The 24,000-nt window shown below is 33.6% G+C and overlaps 1 protein-coding gene across 4 annotated transcripts in view; it reads left to right on the plus strand.

Annotated features, from left to right (window-relative positions):
• Nucleotides 1–24,000, plus strand: part of LOC145263799 (uncharacterized) — a 1,000,930-nt gene that overhangs the window by 761,182 nt on the left and 215,748 nt on the right. For all 4 annotated transcript variants that reach the window (XM_080120860.1, XM_080120861.1, XM_080120862.1 and 1 more), the window contains one exon: nucleotides 3,223–3,334. In XM_080120860.1, the coding sequence (XP_079976986.1) occupies nucleotides 3,223–3,334 (112 nt within the window). The remainder of the gene's footprint in view (nucleotides 1–3,222; nucleotides 3,335–24,000) is intronic.

Consider the following 24,000-nt stretch of genomic DNA (forward strand, 5'->3'; position numbering starts at 1 on the left):
TTACCTCTTTTTTTTATTTTTTTATTTGAGAATCATCACTTATCAAGGTCCGAAAGCCACTCAAGGATAAGGATTAATAGTAAGATGGTACTGTAGTAATCGTTAATGATGTTGGGTAGAATTTGATTATTTATGGAGACGGCTCAACAAGAAATTGTTTACAGCGGATCTGAGGACTATCATGTTGTATTCAACTGGGAAGCAGACCAATGGAATAGTGTTACACAGGCGGGCAATTCTGGAAAAAAAAAGCTTTGTTCATGGAATCTGCATTTAGAATTTTTGAATATTGAGCCTTTTTGATGATCTGAACCAAAATTATCGCCAAGAGCGTAACTCATCTTTTCTGTGACGATGATCTTGACCAAGATATTTCAAGATTACACCAGTTCTAGACTTAACCATGACTGATATTTTGATAAGTTTGATAACGATTGGTCAAGTACTGCTGGATGTATACAAACATTCATAGTGACAAATTCGACCTAATACATAACCTCTTTGGTGGAGGTAGGAAGATCTGTCCAGAGAGATTTAGAGATGAAAATACATTTGTGGTCATGGCAAAAAATCAAAAAAAGACATCCAGTGGTGAGGCCCCTTTTGGGAGTTGTGAGGGAATGTGGAGTTGATCCTTAGTTACCATTACTCCCAGGTCCGCTTTGTCCCAGAGTGGTAGAGCAACTTGTGCCACCAGATCAGACTGTCCAAACAAATTGGCTTCCTGACCAAAAATACACCAAACATTGATGTTATTGTTTTGTTTTTTCACTTTCCTTTGCAAAACTCAATCATGTTCTGCAAAGTAAAAAAAAAAAAATTCTTCTACAATCAAACCAAACACAATAAATATTTGAAGATGTAAAGAACTTTAAGCATAAATTTTCTTTTTTAAAAATTACTGATTCTGCACTAAATAACCTGAATAGGGTTGATGTGCCGTAAAACAAAACAATTAAAACTCCATGAATAAATCCATCCATCTATCTATCTATCTATCATATTATATAAAAGGAACTTTGTGTGTGTGTGAGAGTTTGTTTGCTATGGATTCCGAAATGACTGATCGATTTTTATGAAATTTCCCACGAATATACTTTATGTATCTGGTAGTGTTCTTAGAGAGGTTTTATGTCAGAATGTCGTTGATAAGTATTGATAAACAAAAAAAAAATCCGGTAAATTTTTACGATGTGCACCAGCATATTATAAACACCCCAACCTCCCCATGTTAAGAACGTCTTTCGGAGTAAACACCCCCGAACATCGAAAGCCGTTCTTAACATGGAGAGGTTGGGGAAGGGGGGTCATTCCGAAAGCCGTTCTCAACATGGAGTGGTTGGGGGTATTTATACTATGCTGAGCCAGGTCGTAAAAAAATACCAAAAATCCAATGAAAGAAGGAACAGGCGACTTTGACCAAAGTTAACATCTTACACAGCCTAACATCACAAGTGCATTTGAAAAGTTTTATTAGCAGACAAACAGAAAGGCCCGGCATATAAAATCCACAGTAGGTTCTTTGATATAACAGGGGCATATTCGAAATTAATGTTTTTGTTTATAGCACAATTGAACCATGATACTTGACTTTTACATTTTAAACTTTAAATCCTAGACGTTATATATACAAATAATTTTATAACAACAACAGTAGGTTCTCTTCAGTGCAATGTAGACTACAATATATTGTGGACTAAATCACTGCAGGGAAGCATGCGAAGATTCCTTCCAGTGCACTGCGAGGAGTCCCCAACTTAGAGCAGATAATCGATCGATTTGTTTGGAAAATGGGCGATTTCATCGATTTTGATGCCAATGAAAATATGGTAGTGTGAAAGCATTAAATCCCGGACAACGTCTGGTTTCCCTGCTAGTATTTGATAATATAAAGAAGTTGAAGAATAAATTTTTTTTCTAAAGTTACTGGATTGAGCATTGAATAACCCGTAAAAGAAAACAGCTAAATCAAACAGACTTAATTATGACAAACTGACCTACCGACGAAGCCTCTCACAGAATACGAGGTTGCAACGGAAGCGAAATCAAACTCTGTGTCTGCTGTTAGTTAAATTAGAGGAAGGAGTTTTTTACTTTTCATGCTGATTTAAGCTTTGTCTTTTGAATTGTCTCTTCAGCACAATGGTGCTATTTAGCTTTGGCAGTCTTAGAGAAACTAAAAGAAAGGGAGAAAAAAAATGAAAGAGATAGTTAAAGGATTGCCTCTTGAGATGTAGGAACATCTGTTCCTTGTATTATCAATAAATTCTTCCCTCCAAGAACTATGTCATATTTAAGTTTTTGTTTTTTCTTTCTTCCCTTTTCTTTTATGTCAAATCTATTTCAGTCAAAGATGACTCACAAGTCTTGGACTATTGTCCGTTCTATTGTGTAGAAAGAACCAATTTCTTTCTTTTCTGTTTTTGTGGGTTTTTTTTTTTCAAAAGAATAAACTAGGAAACTAATTCTCGGTGGTGGGGGTGAAAATGATTGTTTTTCTCTGTTTGTCTTGAATATTTTATCTTTTTTTTTTTTTTTTTTTAATTTTTCTTTTTTTTTCTTTTTTTTTTTCTGGTGCCATTGTTAGATTCTGCCCATTTTATATTTAGAAAAAAAAATCAATTTCGAAACTCAAGTTTTAAGAAACCCATATTTTACAAACTACTAGAAGAAAAATACCTTTCCCAGGACGGGTAAAATTAATTTTCAAAACAGTTTTACATCACTTTTATGTCTCCTTATGTAAATTAAAAATAATATATAATGCTACTAAACCTTATGTCTAGAATCCTTATGACAATGATTTTGGTTCTAGAAAATGCTCAAAACTTACAAGCTTAAGCTTAAGGGATTTAAGAAATAAATGAAAATCAGTGAATCTCGTTTCATTCATCTCTAATCACTATGGATCAAATTCAGTGTAAATCTGAAATATTTCTCCAGAAGGACCTGTTTGCAATATTTTGTCTGCAAAAAACCGTCTACGATATTTTGTTTGCAAGAATCCATCTATGATATTTTGTCTGCAAGGAAATATCTGCAATATTTTCTGTTCAAGAATTACCAGCAATAGTAATACTATAACACCAAATCACAATTATATTTTCAAAAAGACTTAAAAAGCATTCAAACCTCCTCTCCCTTGAAAATTATTTTCCAATTTAATTTTTCTTGCTGTACAACAATTTCTATATATTCTCTCTTTTATTATTTCTTTTTCAGGCACAAAATTCTGATGGAACCGACACAGGAACCGTACGACGCAGAAATAAAACCGTGGTGACTCCCAAAATGGCAATGGAAAGTTTCAGATTGTCATTTCTAAATAATGAAGGTATTTACTTTAAAAAAAATTTTTTTTTTTTTTTTTTCCAAATTAATTCCTGTTTTAGTGGTTTAAGTTAATTTTAATTTTAATTGAGGATTTTTGTCTTCATGGGGACTGTCTGTTGAGTACAATATTGTAATGAAAACAGGACAAGTGATTCCGTCTAGTAATCTTTTTATTCAATTGAGAATTCTACTATTCGTCCATTCGACAAGCGGAAATGCACAACTTTTATATTTTTGGATTATTAATAAGGGAGATAATCCCTATTCAGAACAAATATGATTTGACATATTTTTTTTTTAACGTTTTGTGGTGAAAGCTAAGATATCCAAACCCAAAATGATCCCAAGTCGCATGCACATTTTTATAAACAAATCTTAAGCATTTGGCAAATAAAATAACACTAAAGGAAAAGCCTTTAACGTGTAAGTTTTTTTGGCTGTCATATCCAGGTTTTTCTTGTTAGTGACAAAAAGGCTATGACACCCACTTTTTAAAAGTTACTTCAGAGACAAACTTGTTTGAAATTTCTTCATGAAAACTTTGGTTTATAAAACTGACATGGCATCAACAGCCAATGTCTATTTTTAGATCTGTTTGAATAAGATTTTTGAGTTGGTGTATTTTCTGTTTGTGTATCTTTTTTGTTTTTGTTTTTGGTTCACATAGATTTGTTATAGGCACAGCAGTCACGTACAATCAATGTTTCCTTACAGAGCAATGACTCAAATGATATCAGTGATTTTTTTTTTCTTTTAACATTTCTTTATTTTAAACAAAAAAAATATTCCTTTTTACACCATTTTTTTTTAAAGCATATAGATATATATATGTCAATGATCCCTAACAATATTTTTATTTTTTTTGCTTTGTTTTATTCAGTTTTTTACTTTTTTTTTTTTTTTTGTTCAATTTTATACTCATTTTGTTCTAGCTGTAGATGAGGCATCTAACTGGATGCCAGATCCCACTATTTCATTCAACCGAGATATAATTTTAAGATTCTAACCGGCCTTTTAAAGTCTGCATCTCTCTTGCACTTGGTTCACTGGGTTTATTTGCCAGGTAGTTTTTGAAATTCTTTTCATGAATCCAGTTGCTTCTATAATTACTATAATGATGGGGATCTTCCTAAGATTCCAGTTTCTTTTCATGTACAGAAGACCTTGGTATTTCATTATCTTTTCCCTTTCTGCCCTGTTCAACCTACCATCATTGAGGACACTAACTTCTACTAAGGTTGCTTCTTTCTCCTGCTTGTTCCGTATCATTATGTCAGGTTTAATAGTTCCGTTTTCTAGGTACGTGGCTGCAGGTATTGCAAAATTACAGTGGATGGTGTATGACTTATTTTCAACTGTTGTTTCTGGTAAACATGTTTGCAAGATTTGCTGCTACATTCGATATTCAACTTTTTACAGGTAGTCTAGTGCAGATATTTACACATTCCATTGTGTCATATTTTTATATATTTAAATATACGTAAGTTTATTGATATAAAAATATGCTGGAGAAGAAACCTTTCGCAGTTTCTTTTTTAACTATTTTTAGATTTTGTTTTCAACGTTTGATTTTTTGTTTTTAATAAGTATTCTTTTCCATACTTGTTTCCGGACATTTTTTTTTTCAGGTTATTGCTTAAAAACAACGAAATGTTATTAATAAACATTTAAAAAAAAAAAAAAACATTTTTAAAAAAAGAAATCTCTACCTTCGTAAATAAAAAGTCATTTGTTAAAAAGAAATCTTTATTAAAATTAATTGTTGAAAAAAAAAATTGTTTTTTAAAAATAAGTTAAGCTAAAAAATAAATATACAAGAAATACAAAAAATGCTTGAGGATTAGAGTGGCACAGTAGCAAGGTTGCATAGTGTTGCAATAGTTTTGATATATTGCAAGGGGTAGATATTTGATTGTTGCCCACCACAGCAAAATGTGACACAAGGTCGGAAAGTGGGGAATAGACAAGCTGCCCTAAAGGAGGGGCACTCTTGCCTTGATTATATAATGTTATAAATGAAATTAAAAAAAAAATTCTTAATACTGCAATATTTTAAGTTATAAATTTATTATATTTTTTACTAGAATATCTTATCCTTTTCTTTTCCAGTTTTAACAACTAGTCCTTTACTTTTCCATGTTTAAGCTTAACCATATTACTTTTCATTCTCGCATTTTTCTAAGCTTAACCATATTACTTTTCATTCTCGCATTTTTTTTAAGTTATAAATTTATTATATTTTTTACTAGAATATCTTGTCCTTTTCTTTTCCAGTTTTAGCAACTAGTCCTTTACTTTTCCATGTTTAAGCTTAACCATATTACTTTTCATTCTCGCATTTTTCTATTTTCATCCATGATTTTTCCAGGCTTCCAATGAATTCACTTGTTCTTTCTTTAATTTCAGTCTTATTTTTTTGTCTCCATAAACATAATAACAATGCACGGCAGTCGTCTGCTTTCAATAAAATCTTCTGAATTATCTCCCTTTCATTCTCTGTTTCACTAGTCACTTCTCTTTTTGAATTGGTAGCAGCAGTAGTCGCTGTAATGACGTGGAGTCGCCCACCTTCTTACATATTTTTACGATTTTGAACAACAGAAAATTCATAACTTGTGTTTTACTGAACTAAAATTAAAAAAAAAAATTTCCACAATATAGCTGAAAAGGTGATTTATAAATTATAATAATTGTTTGAAATTTGGTTGAAAAATGAGTGAGCAGTGAAGCTTTAAAGCAGTTCTAAATGACTAAAACTGCCACTTAACCGTATATTTAAACACAGTAGTGTTTGAATGATGAAGCTGTGTACACCATGTTTAGAGGATCAGAATAAAAAAAATTTTTTTTGTTTTTTTCAAATTCTACACAAAGTTTTATCTGTACAGTGGTTCCGCCACTAGAAATATTTTAGTAGGAAGGTCTCGAAAGATAACTTGTGGCCATTTTACGTAACCTATATCTATATTTAGTTGATCGACTGCTGATTATGATGGAGGCTGGAAAGTTACTTCATTGTCTCCATCTTATCATCTTTATTCAAGAACGCATTGATATCTTACATAACGCACAAAAAAAAAAATAGGATTTTTTTGTGTGCGTTAAATCACCATCATCATCTTAATCATCATCATCATCATCATCATCAACTTCACCATCATCGCCTGTTTTACACGCTGACATGTGTTGGACAAAAACAAAATAAAACGTCCCTTGCTTGCCTGTTTTTGCTCAAATATGGACCAGTATTGTTGTGATTCAGGTTAAGCCACATAGCAAGCTCACTTAAGAATGATGGGCTGGATATAAAAACTGACCAGTTTATCTATTATCTAGAGTGATCATAACTTCTGTAGAATTTCGAGTGGCTCATAATCTCAGTGTGAAACATCATCTTTAAGAGGCAATTACTCTTTGAAGTGGGAAAACCGAATTCCGGGTGGTCAAACTCAGTCAGATATTTTTCCCATTACAGGTGTGTCGTTGCATTCATTGTAACCCAACTAAACTTGCATCATTATTGTATTACTGTTTCATCGTCAGTGTTATTTGTGCAACATTGTGGTTAGTGTAGCTTTTGACCTTCATCAGGCATATTAGTCGCCATCTTGGAAAAGAAAGGAGAAAAGTTACTAGCTCCATAGATGATTTCGTATTCTTGGAGTTGTTTCTGTTTTTTTTCTTTCGGCGTGGTTTCATATGTGTAAAAAAAAAAAAAAAAACATCTACGGAGCTAGTAACTGTTGTATTGTTTGTTGGTATCAAAAAGGGGGGACTGCTGTATTACCATTTAAATGTTGCTGTCTATTTATGATATATTCATATCTAATTGTTCATATGCAGTTGTGTGTGTATGGTACATGTATTTTGGACATACCTTAACTTCGTACATTGTTGATCTTGTCCACCTGGAATTCATCTCGTTCTGGGAGGGGAGACTGGAAACTTGTTTTGGACGAATATTCATTCACTCCAAGATGATGATTGTTTTTATATAATTTTTTTTTCACCTTCCAGGTCTCGATTGCAGAAGAATGGAAAGTGAATGTCTTTGCATGCATGGTTAATTCAAAGTCTTATTTTCACACACGTCAGCGCCCCCCGCCAGTGAAGGGGAGGGGATGACCTGTGAAGCCGTCTGTTTTTCTCTACGTCCAAACCCAAACTCACTGACTCCAGCTAACCTGATCACGTGACTCACACGCAGATCCGATCAGCTGACCCTCACTTCCGGTAAAACGTGTCTACAATATAATTTAGCATATTTCTTTCAACCTATTTCCTAACATAACTTTTCTCGTTTCTTTTCTAAAATGGCAACCAGCATGCCTGACGAAGGTCAGAGACTGCACTAACCGAAACGTTGCACAAATAACACTCAAGATGAGAACAATAGTCAGATGAAGATAAGTAATATAAACAATCAGCCCTCATCTCAAAAATTCCAAATTGCATCATTATTGTTTGTCATCATCTTCAGTGTCTTGTGTTCAACATTCGTTTTACTTACTGGCATGCATTGGACGGCTTTTAAGTTTTAGGAATTAACTTCCAAATTAATCTATATCTGGCCAGGTCTTCATCCCTCGAGTCCATTATCCTCACTTCCTCCCATATTTTCCTTGCTTTTGTTATGAGTTATCGCATGTTTTTATTTTGGGTCAAGGGGAAGTTGATTAAGTTCTGTTTCCCATGGCTGATAAATGACCACAGTTAAAATTTGAACGTGATTTTCTAATTGCATTTCCTTTGCCATTAACTGTGGCGCCATGCGTGTCCTCACTTTTCTCTCTGTAATTAATACTTGTACTCTTGGCAGGAAGACAAAACTTCTTTGGAAAGCCATATGTAATTCTACCCTATGGCCTATAATAACAACATTAAATCTTCTGTTTGTTTGTGTGTGTGTGTGTGTGTATAATATATATATATATATATATATATATATATATATATATATATATATATATATGAACAAACGATTAATAAAACATGTTAAGACATCTTGAAAAAGAGTTAAAAACATATTTAATTTTAAAAAAAGGAAGCACAAGATAAGTGGATAGTCCTTAATCCGCGGAGTTTCGAAGAAATACTCTCCTTCTCATCAGAGGGCAGGAATTAGCAAAATGCAGGATCGGATTTTGCATATAAAAGTATTTAATGAAACTACAAGTAAGTCGCAGATCTTACTTGGTAAAAAAAAAAAAAAAAAAAAAAAAGGGTGAGGTAAGGGGAATAGGAGGTAAAAGAAAAATGGTAAAAAGATTTCACATGAATGGATAGTCCGGTGGATATATATATATATATATATATATAATCTACTATTATATAAAAAAAGACTTTGTGTGTGTGAGTTCCTTCCTCATAGGTCCCAAAACAGGTGAGCCTATCTTTTACAAATTTCACACAAAACTAATTCGTATGTCTGACAGCGTTCTTAGATATGTTTTGTACAGAAATTCATCCGATAAGGATTGAAAAAAAAAAATCTGATCTTAAAAAATAGTCTTTTGCAGGGGAATATTTTATGTTACACTGGCTAAGGGAAATAATAAAACCTCAGCAAATCATTTCTTCTTACAAAACAGTCATCAGTAGATATAGCTCAGTGATGGAGCATTCGACTATAGATTAAAGAAGAGGTACCATTTAAAACCGCTGCAAATCATTTCTTTATTCACATATTTTAAAACTAATTCTACCGTATTGTCTAGAACAACAACACTAAATCTTCTGTTTGTGTTGCCTAGTCGTACATAACATATATTCATTTATGCAGATTAGGTAGGTATTATTATAGAATCAATCCTCTATTGATTATTATATATTACGAGGAATAATTTACCCAGTGGACTAATTTGAAAAAAAATAAATAAAATAAATAAAATAATGACGATAATGTCGTTCATCAAATTCTGTTTGTGTGTTTTTACAATATCACGCCAGCTGATATTTGGACTTGACGATCTTAAAAATAATCTTTCTTCTCTTATAGATAAAAAAAAAAGAAGAATTTTTACAGGGGAATGTTTTACGTTACACCAGCAAGGATACACCAATGTAACGTAAAATATTTCCCCATAAAACTTCCTTTTTATCTATAAGAGAAGAAAGATTATTTTTAAGATCAGTTTTTTTCAATTTTTTGGATGAATTTCTGTACAAACCATATTTAAGAACACTGCCAGAAATATAAATTACCTTTGTGTGAAATTTGCAAAAGATAGGCTCAGCTGTTTCGGAACCTATAAGGAAGAGACTTACACACACACTCACAAAAACACTACCAAAAAACAAATATATAACAAATGTTATCAAAGACAAGACAAGTTACTTTTCTACTTAACTTGATAATTTTTAGTGTTTTTATTTAATGTAACATGTCTATTCAGCTTGAAAAACAGTGTTTACTGATGTATTTGAAAATTTTAAATGGCACTAGACTCTCTGTTGAACACAGTAAGTTTGGAAAAATGAGTTAAAAATTAAAAAAAAAACTATACAAAATACTGTTAAAATATGTCAGCCTATGTCACCGTGACATATATTGAGCGAGTTTCTAACAGTATTTTGTATATTTTTTTAATTTTTAACTCACTTTCCAAAACTTACCGTGTTCAGTAGAGTTTGGCGCCATTATAAATTTTCCAATACATCAGTAAACACTGAATATTTTTAGAGCTGAATAGACATGTTACATTAAATAAAAACACTAAAAAATTATCCAGTTAGGTAGAAAAGTAACTTGTCTTGCCTTTGATAACATTTATTTGTTATATATTTGCTTTTTGACAACTTTTTCGAATTTATGTGTATAGTAATACAAACCCTAACTGCCATACAGGCTTTATATGGCGTGATCACATTGACACACCAGTTTCTGTTAGATTACTGAAGTTAAGCAACATTGAGCCTAGTCAGTACTAAAATGGGTGACCATTTAGGAATTTCCGGTGCTGTGTGTGCTCTCTGCTTATCTTGACATTGGTTCCAGTCCTCCTGGATTTCTTCTTTTATTTCTGTACCAGCGGGGATACACGGCATTGCCCAGTTGTGTGCAGGTGGTGTAGTAAGGAACCCCCCACCCCTCCCAAATAAAAGTGCTTGTAGGGGGGGGGTCAAAACAACATTAGGCAGCCCTGATGGAGAGAGATGTTATAAATGTGGAAGTACGTATGCAGGCTTGAACCTGTAACGTGAAGGCGGAAAAGAAGGTGAAAAAAAACCGTAACGTCTTAGCTGATGCGTCCATCGCGCAACCGGGAGTCGCAAGCGTTGGAATTAAAGGTGTCAATCGAAAGGAGATGATGACTTACGAAAATGTCGACAAAGAAAGCGAACCTTCCTTGTAAAAGATGGCCAAGTTGAGGGTAAAGGAATTCATGTTTTTGGCCATTTTTTTTTCGATATTTATCGTCCAAGATGTCTAGCTTCAAAACGGTACCAATTGTGAGGATCTGTCACGTGTGTCAAAAGTTTTTGGCAGACTTATACACACACACATTTTGCTCTTTATATATTAGACTAGTGAGGGTACCTGTAAGCCCGAAAAATAAAAGTAGGCAGCCCCGGTGGCGAGAGGTGTTAATAAAAAATGAAAAAAAGTGGTCATAGGCAGACAGGCAGGCAGGCAGGTAGGCTCAAACCCATAACACGAAGATGAAAAAAAAATGATATCTTTGCCAATGCATCCATGGCAAAACCGAAAGTCATGAACATCCAAAGTAAGCATAGTCAATCAAAAGGGCACGATGACTTGCAAAAATATCAGCAGAAAAAGCGACCCCTCCTTGTAGAAAACTGATGAGTTGAGGGTGAAGAAATTATTTTGAAGTTTTTTGGCCAATTTTTCAATATTTGTCGTCTGAAAGATAGAAGTTTAAAACGAACCGGTTTTGTCACGTTCCGATGCGTCTGTCGGAAGTTTTTGTGAGACATACAAACACACACACACACACACACACACACACACACACACACACACACACACACGCACGCATGCACACATTTTATATATAGAGAGAATAAGTTTTTAAAAAAAAAATCTGAAAAAAAAAAATAATTCAAAGCTTAAAAAATCACCACTTCTCACGCAACACAGAGTAGATACGGCTAGAATAATCTATATATACCTATAAAGTTGAGCCCCCTTTTTTTCTTTTTTTTTGCTTTGACATTGACATTAAAAGCCTACTTTTTCTATTTCAATATTATAAAAACAAACTTAATATATTCAGTCATGGATATGCGAGAGACTTCATAATGGTTAACTAATTTGCATATTTCTTTGAAAAACAAATTTCGTTAATCTAATATAGAAATGACTCTGTTTGTCTCCATATTTTCAGACTCTATCTCCTCAGAAATTAAGTCACAAAGTGGTACTAATGACTTCAAATGATTGGATTTTTTTACGGACCATTCTTTTATGGGTTTTTAGCCGGTTAAAATAGTTTTTAAGGGGGTCAAAAATAGATCAAAATTTAAAAAAATCGTTATACATTTTGTACATTCATCTTAGATTATTTTTAATTTTTAATCAGATCATATGTGTGTCACGTTGATATAGTGGTAACGTCATAAGCTTTGAATGCTACATGTTCGGGTTTGAATCTAGCTGATGGCACCCAGGTACTTGTTTTTTTACTTTTGAAATCATGACTATAATAGTATATGAAATCTGGACAAATTAAAATATCATATTTTAGCGTATTTTACGGCTGGGAAAAGCTGGGGCCCCCACCTCCACCGCTAGTTAATTATACTTTGTTTATGGTTCCTTATTGTAATATTGGTTTCATTATTATGCTCAGTTTTATTTATCTATTTATACATATTTTCTACATTCTGCATAATTACATAGCATTTAGAATAAAAATGTTCTGGCAAATGCACATGTATATATATATATATATATATATAAAGTAATCTTGTGTGTGCACGAGTGCACGCACATGTGTGTGCAGAAAGTCTTTACAAAACACCTATCTGAATTTTTGGCCTCCAGACTTGAAATTTGATATATAAGGATATTTGGACCTGTTGAACAATTTCGGTTCTATTTTTAGCCTGTAAGAAAAAAAAAAAACTTCGAAGGGGGTCAGAATTATAAAAAAAAAAAAAAGTTGACCTTGGTGGTAGTAAGTTGAATAAAACTGTTATTCATGCTGTTACTTTTGCACATGCGCAAAATTAAACATTCATAGCTCACAAAGTCACTTAATTTTTCACCTTTTGTATCCATCCGCCTGTACCTCAAATGGTAGCGATGCTGGAGTGATAAATTATGACTAAGGCTGGAACGTTAAACGTTTTGTTTCAATTCTAGCAGATGGCACCTGAGCCATTTTGATTTTTTTGTAACTTTTGAAATCATTGCTATATATATTGAAAAATAATCAATAGAGGATTGGCTCTGTAGTAATAAATAAGAAATCTGCATGAATCAAGATATTGTAGCCTGGTCGTAAAATAAGCATAAATATTATGTTTTATTTCATGCATATTTCTTATTAAAATATGACTTGTGTATCATCTGCTAGAATCGAAACGAAAATGTTTAACACTCCAGGTTTAGTCATTATTTATCACTAGCATAGTCACCGTCTGAGCTATGGACAGATAGATACGAAAAGTGAGCATTTAAGTCGCTTTAAGCTAAAAATTGTTTCATTTTGCGCATGCACAAAAGTAACAGCAGACTACTCTGTCCAAGGTTAACTGTTTTTTTTTTTATTATTTTGACCTCTTAGCAGCAACTTTTGCCTGCTAAAATCCAAATCAGAAATGTGCTATAGCTTTGAATACCCTATATATCAAACTATTGGGGGAGGGGAGGGTCAACTTTGCCCGAGCGTAAAATACGCTTAAATATGATATTTTACTTTGTCCAGATTACGTACATATTATTACAGAGTCGTGATACCAAAAGTAAAAAACAAAAATATTTAGGGTGCCATCAGATAGAATCGAAATCGAAAGCAAAACTGTAGCATTCAAAGCTGGTGACGTTACCACTGTACCAAAGTGACACACATATGAACTGATTAATAAGTAAAAAATAAACTAAGATAAATGCACAAAATGTATAACGATTTTTTTTTTCAAGTTTGACTCCTTAAAAACTATTTTAATCGGCTAAAGACCCATAAAAAACTGGTCCATAAAAAATTCAATCATTTGAGAGCCCCTAACACTGTTCTGCAACTCTTAGTTTTGGAAGAGATAGAGTTTTAAAATATGCAGACAGACAGACAGGCATATAGCCCTTTATATATTAGATTTCAACTTTGTAGAGTTAAGAGAGGAGTTTGCTAGAGACTTTACACACAGAGAGACAAGGCCACTTTTACACACGCACACACGCATAGATATAAAAATATTTTTGTGTGCTAGAACGTTTTCATCTTAAATTCTACACCATTATCTAGAATGTAGAAACTATACATAAATAGAATTCAGAGTAATAGTCAAATAGAGCCAATAATCTAATAAGAAACCATAAAAAAAAATAAGTAATTAATTAACACTCATTTTTCACAGGCATATTCAAATTGGTTAACCTGTATGACTGAGTATATTAAGAAGTTTGTTTTAGTAATTTTTAAATAGAAAAAGTAAGCTTTCAATTTCAATATCACAAGAAGAAAAAAGACTCAGCTTTATATATGCATGTATGATAAAGTGTATTACTCCTGCTGTTATTTTTGGCACATGCGCAATATTAAACATTCATAGCTCAAAGTCTCTTAATTTTTAACCTTTCATATCCATCTGTCGGTAGCTAAGACTGTAATGATACTGGAGAGATAAATAAAGACTGAAGTTGGGGCACTGTTTTGATTTAATTGTAGTGGATGGTATGCAAGTCATATTTTTTATATATTTTTTATATTTTCTATATATTTTTTATATTTTCTATATATTTTTATATAATTTTTTATATTTTTTATATGATTTTTTATATTTACTATATATTTTTTATATACTTTTTTAATATTTTTTATATATTTTATATTTTTTATATAATTTTTTTATAATTTTTATATATTTTATATTTTTATATATTTTTATATATATTTTATATATTTTTATATGTTTATTATATTGTTTATATATTTTTTATATTTTTATTTTTTATATATTTTTTATATCTTTTATGTATTTTTTTAATATATTTTTTTAATATTTTTTGTTTTTTATATTTTTTATATACTTTTTAATACTTTTTACATTTTTTAATGTTTTTTTATATTTCTTATATATTTTTTTCATATTTTTTTAGATATTTGATTATAATCAATAGAGAATTGGCTATACAATAATAAATAAGAAATCTGCATGAAGTAAAATATATTTGTGTGCATTTTACAACCTGGCAACGCCAGAAGGCCTGCTAATGTGTGTATATATATATATATATATATATATATATATATATATATATATATATATATATATATATATATATATATATATATATATATGGATATATATATATATATATATGGATATATATATATATATGGATATATATATATATATATGGATATATATATATATATGGATATATATATATATATATATATGGATATATAGATGTAATATATAAAAGGCTTTATGTCTATCTCCATATTTTCAAACTCTATCTCCTCCGAAACTAAAAGTCGCAGAGCAGCGCTAGTAGGTTCAAATGATTGGATTTTTTTATGGACCGTTCTTTTATGGGTATTTAGCTGGTTAAAATAGTTTTTAAGGGGTCAAAATTGGGTCAAAATATAAAAAAAAAATCATTTTGTACATTTATCTTAATTTATTTTTAAATTTTAATCCATTCGTATGCGTGTCATAACACGGTAACAATGGTAACACCACCAGCTTTGAATGCTACATTTTTGGTTTCGATTCTAGCTGATGGCACCTAAACACTTTTTTTTTTTTTTTTTTTACTTTTGAAATCACTGCTCTATAATAATATATATGAAATCTGGATGAATTAAAATATCATATTTAAACGTATTTTACACCCGGGCAAAGTCAGCCCCCCCCCCCCCTCTGGTATATATATATATATATATATATATATATATATATATATATATATATATATATATATATATATATAATTGCATATGCATGAATGTATGATAAAGTGTATACTTAGTTCCTTTTTCAGAGGAACTTATTATTAGATATCTCAGCCTCCCAAAAGATGTCTTCCTTATAAAGTGATCCCATCGGCAGATTTTTCTTTCTTCAACCCTTAGTAACCCTAACCCTAACCACTAACACAGTTTCAGTCAGCAGTTACACCCACCACATTCTACCCCAACCAACCTGAGGCTGGGGCCACCACATCTAAAAATAACTCCATTTTTTTTTTTTTATTTATTTTTTATTTATTTATTTATTTTTTTTTTTTCATTGAGGGTGAAGCCCTTCTTTCTAGATTTACAGTTATGGCGGGGGGGGGGGGTAGTTACCCAGAATTCCCTTCTCCTCATTATCCACAACTGTGTCAAAGAAAAACAAAAAAACAAAAACAAAAGAAAAACAATAAAAATAAAAGAAATAAAAAGGAAGTTTCTATGCCATTCTTTTCCTCTCTCATCTCAACAAATACTGAATGCCAAGGCTCTTCTAAGAGGCGCCAGTCTGCAAACAGAAAGGTCTTTGATTGTGAAGAAAAGGGGGTTCTGGTTGTTTAGAGTATGGAATCACTGGTTGCTATGGAGGCTTCAGGCCAAGAATCCACCTGACTGTCAGATGTATATAGACACGGTATATTGTATAAGACTGACGAGGCACTCTTAAAAGCTTTTTATGTGCATAGCATGGCTAGTGATAGGAAAACTAGGCTTAATTAAAAGGCTGGTAACAGTGGAGGGGATCTCCCTATAGAAAAGCTGAAGTATTTGGTTGTAACCAGTCAGTTTTCTCAACTCACAAAGTTTGCTACGTTATTTATGAAAGTGACCTTGTTTGTGGAACGGTCACTACTAAACTCCTCTGTCAATTTTTGGTCTACAGACTTGAAACTTGATATTTAGGGGATTTAGACCTGTGGAGCAAGTTCGATTTTGGTTTTAGCCAGTAAAAATAGCTGTTAAGGGGTCAACATTGAAAAAAAAAATGCACTTGGCATGCATTAGTCGACTAAATGTGTTAGTGTTATTTCTACGTATGTGCAAATATGCCTTTTATATCTGTAACAGAATTATTTTTTTGGGGGGGGGGGCTTCAGGCCAGGATTATAATGTAGTATCTGTTCCAGTGCTACACTACATCTTGTCTGTCCTCGGTCAGTGGAGGAGAAAATCTTTCATGACTGAGGCAGTTTTTATTTTTGTTCCTATCCAGAGTGCCCATTTGTAGGGAGCTGGATTTTACCCACATTAAAAACCTATCTTGTGTCTAACTCTGCCCTCGTAGGGAGACAAGTAACTAGGAGCACTGTTTTTTAATGTTTTTGTATGCATATAGATTTAGGTCAGATGGCAATGAATAAGGCTGGAAAGCTACATGTTCTGGTTTTGATTAAAGCCGATAGCACCCATTTTTTCTTTTTTTAAATCACTACTATATATTGGGTACAATATAATAATCAATAGAAAATGGGCTCTATAATAGTAAATACAATATCTGCATGAACTAAAATATATTTAAACATATCTTACGTCTGGGCAATGCCAAGCGGGCAGCCTGCTAGTATAAATGGATAAATGATATTTCCCAGAAAGGAGCATATTCTAAGTGGTGACTCCTTTGTAAAAAAAAAAAAAAAAAAAAAAAAAAAACATCAAGGTATAAGCACTTTGATTTGACTAGGACCCATCCTTTCTTCTCTGCAATCTCCAAATTTACTCCAGACTCAGTACCCGTAAACTAACTCTAAATATATTTACCTTTATGTTTGTCCATCAAACCTTGATTAACATTCCTATGTCAGCTTTCCTTTGTGTGTTGAACAACTTCCTATACATTTGTTCTGCTGATAAACTTATTTCTTTCTTTCTTTCTTTCTATTTTTTTTGTTACATTTTTCCCCCTCTATTTTTAAAACATTTCTAACACTATGGGGTAGAGGATGGTGATAGTATCACATGAATAGGTAACATATATCATATAATTTTAAATTGTAAATTATCTTATGGTAATTCTAGTATCTCCAACGACCAAAATTGCTCCAAACTTAGTGTATACCACACTTACTCCCTTCGGAAGAGACAGATTATCATCATGAGTCGCATCTTCGGCTTCTGGTGCGGATTGCGAACCCACGCTTATTTTTCGCCATTCCTTCTGATGCAGGGCAAGTTGGTTGATGGATGTTCAACTGTTGAGAGATGTCCAATCGAAAACATTTTCTCTCCATCTTCTCTTTGGCTTTCTTCTGCCTCTTTTACCTTCTAACATACCCTCAAAGCATAACTTAGATAGTCTAGTGGCTGATCGTTAGACATGGCCAAAAAGTTTAAGGGTTTTATTTTTTGATTTTATCAAATAAATTGGGTAGGGAAGTACTTTGACTTGGGGAGGGGGTATTTTTTTTTTTTTTTTTTTTTTTTGGTTCTATCAGGCGATGTCCAGTAATGAAACATATTACGTGATTTTGAACCACCTTAATGCGATTGGCTAGTTGAGACAGATTAAATACCAACTATTTAACTCGGACTCCAAATTATCTGTCTGGCTTTGGCTTTCAGTTTGTGTGAATATAGTTCTTTAATCTTGTCAAACTAACAAAATGGCGGCTTTGTAGGTGTATCTCGGTTGATGACCCAGTGACATATTCAAATCTCCTCCACCCACCCATCCACCACAAAGTGGTATTTGTGTTTGCTTAATTTTCTTTCAATCAAGGTCATGTGATATTGTCGCATTTTAATGTTAACAAACGGCGCCTCAATTTTTAGATGAGCGCTTTTTCTTTGGTGAGTTTTTGGTCATAGCCGGAGTCTGGCCATGATGCAGACTAAAATAACAGCTATTGTTTTAAAAACCAAAGTTGTCGGTTAGTTAAAGGCTACCACCAGGTTTTGATATTTTTAATGGAAACCTCCCACGGCTAGCATAGACCAAACAGAACAAGTCACAGAACAGATCGTCTTGTTTTATTTGTTTTTATTTATTTATTTAATTTTTTTTTTTTTTTTTTTTTTTTGCCGATTGTATAACCCCCCCCCTCCCCTTTCCCTCAGCACACACTCTTCAATTTTTGTTATTCATGTTAGAAACATCAAATTTTCGTATTACTTTTTGGAAATGCACTCGTACAGTTTATTATCAAGGGGTTTTAATATACCCACGTGATTATGCTGTATATGGATTTAATTGTTTGTTTAAATTTTTATTTTTTTTTTATTACATTTTCACGCCAAACAAGGCACATTGCCACTTTGGTGTAGGGGGGCTACTATCAGGGGCAGCAACTACTGGGGTACTATGTTGGGATTTGGGCAGCAAGATGTCGGTTCACGTTACACTTGAACTTCTGCATGTCAGTACAGTTGGGGAAGCAGGGACCTGGAATGGAATTCCAGAGTCTAGCGGTTCTGGGGAATAAACTACTGGAGTAGAAAGATCTCTTACATCTAGGGATCTCTACTGTATGGGGGTGGGATTTAGCTGCCTGTCGGGTTCGTCGAGAGTGTCTACGTCGTGGGGGCACAAGTGTCTGCAGTTCGCCAGAGCATTCACCATTAAAATACTTGTAGAACAGGCAGAGGGATGCAACGTTTTGTCGATGGGACAGAGGCTGAAGCTTAGACGCCAGTTCAGGGCCTATCAGATTGGCAACTTTCTTTTGAACCCTGTCTAGGAGCGAGAGACTAGCAGCAGATGCACCAGCCCAAATGTGACAACAATACTCCATACATGGGCGAATGGTGGCCTTATAGAGGTACAGGATACTTTCAGGTGTCAGTAGTTTTCTAGCACGGTAGAGAGAGCCTACCTTTTTAGCAGCGGCCCTGGCAATGTTTTCAATATAATTGTTCCAACTCATGTTTCCTGTGAACGTTAGGCCAAGCAGTTTGAAAGATGTACTCTCAGACAGGGAGTCACTGGTCATTGCTATTGGTGGCAGAGAAGGTTTCTTGTAATTATTGAAGGAAACCAGTTTAGTCTTGGCAGCATTGAATGTGACCATCCATTTTTGTCCCCATTCCACTACAGATTGGAGGTCATCCTCTAGTGTTTTTGCCATTGGTATTATCCATGCAAACATCAGTGTTAATAATAAAAAAGGGAGATTTTATGAAAAGAGCTGCATACCTCTGAAACTGTTGAGCTGATCTTGATAATATAATTCATGACTTTGCTTCTTTAAAAACCTACAAAGTCAAATAATTCTGTGGTCTTTTTGTAGAAGCAAAGTCACTTATTTTATCAACGTCCTTTCGGCTCCACAGATTCAATAAATTTTAAATGTGATCTTACGACATGCATGCTGCGGTCCTGCTGTTTTAACAGCATCGGCGACCACAACATTTCAAATTGTAGAGCCATGGTAATCTTGGGAAGATAAGTAAAGACGGTAGTTCCTCGTTGCTTTCCATTTTGATTCGAGGATGTATATATATAAAATTAAATATAAAATATATATAAATAAAATTATGAATACGCTAAGCCTCAAAGAAAAAGAAAACCAGAACAATCGCTCCTGATGATAATCAGATAGAAAGCGCTTGAGAAGAATATGGCCAAACAACAACTTTTGGGCGCCATTTTATATAACATGCCTGCTGAAATTAAAAAGACCACCCGGCAAATGGAAAAGATATCCAGAAAGATCAGAAAAAAGAACAATTCTGTCGTGTTCAATCAGACGTACTTGAATAATGACTTGCTGCCAAAATATACAAATATATATATATATATATATATATATATATATATATATATATATATATACTATGACTACGGCTATATACAGTGCTTACCATTTCCAAATGGTCGCCCATCTGGTACTGGCCAGGCCAGGCCAGACTCATCATTGCTTACCTTTAGTAAAGGAGAAAATTTTTCTCATCTTAAGTGTTCAATTTGCACAAAGTATCGGTCAATTTAACCACCGACGTTCTTCAGGTGTAAGAATCGCCATGTTTGTCCTTTGTCAAAAATGGGAACTTTTACACCTGAAGAAAGTCAGAGGTTACATCGATCGAAACGTTGTGCAGATAACACTCAAGAACAATTTTCTCCTTTGCCAATTGAGTGTTATCTGCACAACGTTTCGATCGATGTAACCTCTGACTTTCTTCAGGTGTAAAAGTTCCCATTTTTGACAAAGGACAAACATGGCGATTCTTACAAGTGTCTTTGTTTCTGTCGGACTCATTGTCAAGGATGAATCTTCAGCTGGTAATGTTATTTAAACATAAAGATAGACTTATGTTAATCTGTATTTATTGAAAGTATATAGGCAAGAGTTATTTACTTCTGTGTTGAAATAGTACCCAAGAGTTATCTGCCCCTTATGACTATGTAAGAACAGATGGAAGTAGCCATTTGTTTTTTTAGCGGAATTGCAGAATGTCTTCTGTATTTTACAGAAACCATACTTATTTTTTGAACAATAAATGTTGATAAATTTTTTTACAGTTCTGAATTTTTTTAGGTGAGGTATGATCGTTTGTATTATTTGGATTAATCGGACTACTGTTGTCATCTTGAGTGTCATTTGCACAACGTTTCTGTCAATGTAACATCCGATCTTCTTCTGGTGTAAAGGTCGCCATGTTTCTCCTTTGCCAACCATGGTGGCTTTTACACCTGAAGGAGGTCAGAGCGAGAACAATTGTCCGATTAATCCGAATGATACAAAGAATTATAATAATTTTTCTGCAAATTATACTTTTTGTTTCAATAAAGATTACAAAAGTCCACTTGTTAACTTAGGCATGATGCCCTGACGGGGTGGAGGTCAGTTGTCATACAATTTGTCGATACTTTTTGACTTACCTAACATTAACCCCAGACTCTTTCATCAGAATACGGCATTCACTATGTGTGCTGATCTTACTTATATGATTTCCAGTTTGTTTTTAAAATTATTTCATTTATAAAAAGAAAGTATTAATGAAAAAAGTTCATTGTTATTTAAAGATATTATTGGGGGTCGAACAACGTTTTTTGATATGTTATTGCTGTTGTTTCATCCAATGCCAGTAGGCACAGGTTATAACACGATCAGTCAGTCACTGAGGGGTGACTGGCTTCACATGTTATACTGAATGTCTTAGAGTGGTTCTCATGAAGATGTGAAGATGGCCGTCATTAGGGTCTATAAGAAGGAAAGCCTACCTGAGATGTTGGATGTGAGTGTGGCTCCTTCTTTTCTCTTAAGATGACTTCTTCATCCTGGTGGTGTTCTGGTTGGAATTTTCTTTCTCCATCCTCCGGACCACTTCGTTGATTCAATGAAGGCATTTATGGCAGATGCAAAAAAAAAACGGCACGCGACACAATTGCAATATATATGAAACATAACTATTTTATTTTACATTACGGATACAATATATATTACAAAAACTTTTACAATTTCCATATTTTCAAAAATAAACTAACTAGCCTAACTAGTGTTGAGGGAGGGGGTGCCCCCCCCCCTCGTTTACGGAGAGACAGAATTATGCATGCTCACCTCATTATAGTCTGTGCAGAAAGAGAGAGAGCTAGAAAGGGAATTATGGGAAGGCATTTTTTTGTATCTCTATGCCCATGGCCAAATCACCATGTGGCCATGCTGTAGAGTGTGTTAGAAACCATGGCACTGAGAAATAGTGGCACAGGTGAAACGTAAATAAATCCCAACTGCTAGAGTTCTCGATCGGCCATTGCAGCAACCAGCTCAGTTCCTGCCAGACCAGTTTCCTCTTCAATAATGGATTTCAGTGTTACATATGGACGTCCAACTCTCTTTTTTGCGTCCCCCGACAAAGTAGGACCGTCTCTGTCTCACAATATTGGAAACACAAGGTAGGAAACCATACAATGACTTGTTTGTTGAGTGACTTTTCTAGGAATATGTTGTAGGCTAGTTGAGGCATCCTTGTATATTTACTATCGAGATGTTTTCGATGTGGTACGTTTAGCGTCCATGATTCTGATCCGTACAGAAGGATTGACTCTATGCAGGCTTTGAAGACCTTGGTCTTGGTTTCTTTCTTGATTGGAGATTTCTATACTTTCTCTAAAGAATGAAGTGCACTCTATGCTAGCACGATCCTAACATTCATATCATGTTCGCTTTCAGAATAGTCTCCCAGGCATTTGAAGTCATCAACACAGTCAATTTCTGATCCATCTGATGAAAGCAACAGTGTGTTAGAAGATCAGTTTAGATGCGTGTACTTTGTTTTTGGAGCATTGAGACACACCCCAACGTCTTAACAAGCGAATTGTTGAGGAACTGTTTTTGATATATACAATAAAAATGTTGGTTAGTAAAGATCCCCCTCCACCACCAAGATGGTACAATTATAATAATGTTATTACATTTTGTTTCCAAAGAAATTCCTCACCATTTTTGGTAGAAATTATGTTTTTTTTTTTTTGTTTTTTTTTTTTTTATGAATAAAGTTGCATAGAGTATTGTTGCTGCATCTTGGCCGGTGCACAAACTACTCGTCTCTCCCTTTCAGAGTACAAAAATAATTTCTGACCTAATAGGTCCTGCACTATCTGCTAAGATCTAGCCCCAGTTGCATTCAGATATGAAGTTAGACATATTTCTTAGGACAGACACATCAAATCTGTTGTTTGTTTCTTAAAAAATAAAGCCAGTCGTTTTTATTTCTAATAGGTCCTGCACTATCTGCTAAGCTCTAGCCCCAGTTGCATCACCACAGTGTTGCATTCAGATATGAAGTTAGACAGATTTCTTAAGACAGACACATCAAATCTGTTGTTTGTTTCTTAAAAAATAAAGCCAGTCGTTTTTATTTCTAATAGGTCCTGCACTATCTGCTAAGCTCTAGCCCCAGTTGCATCACCACAGTGTTGCATTCAGATATGAAGTTAGACAGATTTCTTAAGACAGACACATCAAATCTGTTGTTTGTTTCTTAAAAAATAAAGCCAGTCGTTTTTATTTCTAATAGGTCCTGCACTATCTGCTAAGCTCTAGCCCCAGTTGCATCACCACAGTGTTGCATTCAGATATGAAGTTAGACAGATTTCTTAAGACAGACACATCAAATCTGTTGTTCGTTTCTTAAAAAATAAAGCCAGTCGTTTTTATTTGTTTTATATCGTTTTCATTTTCACCTTTTGTTTGTGAGGTTTTCTATCTGTTGTTTCACGTTTGTCTCAAACTCTGATATAAGTCATTGATGTATTAATATACATTGCCTTCAGGATCACTGATCTCTATACAGTCACCTACATGACAACGGCTCCTCTTCTTTTGATAATCACTTCTCTTTGCTGCTCACCTACAAAACAAAAGCGAAAGGTTCCTTTTCTGGATCTTCATACCGAAACGCCTGCTTTGTAGAAGCTGTTGCTAAATCTGCTGTAAAGAGTTACGTTTACCACAACCGGGCTAAGAAACTTTTCAGGTCTGTCAGTACCTATACCGCTAAAGCTATCATTTACCTGTATTGTTATTCATCGGACTATTGTTCTCATCTTGAGTGTGATTTTCACAACATTTTGGTCGAC

Source organism: Euprymna scolopes, chromosome 39 (genome assembly GCF_053919585.1).
Source record: "Euprymna scolopes isolate OS-2025 chromosome 39, ASM5391958v1, whole genome shotgun sequence".
NCBI classification, from domain to species: Eukaryota; Metazoa; Mollusca; class Cephalopoda; order Sepiida; family Sepiolidae; genus Euprymna; species Euprymna scolopes.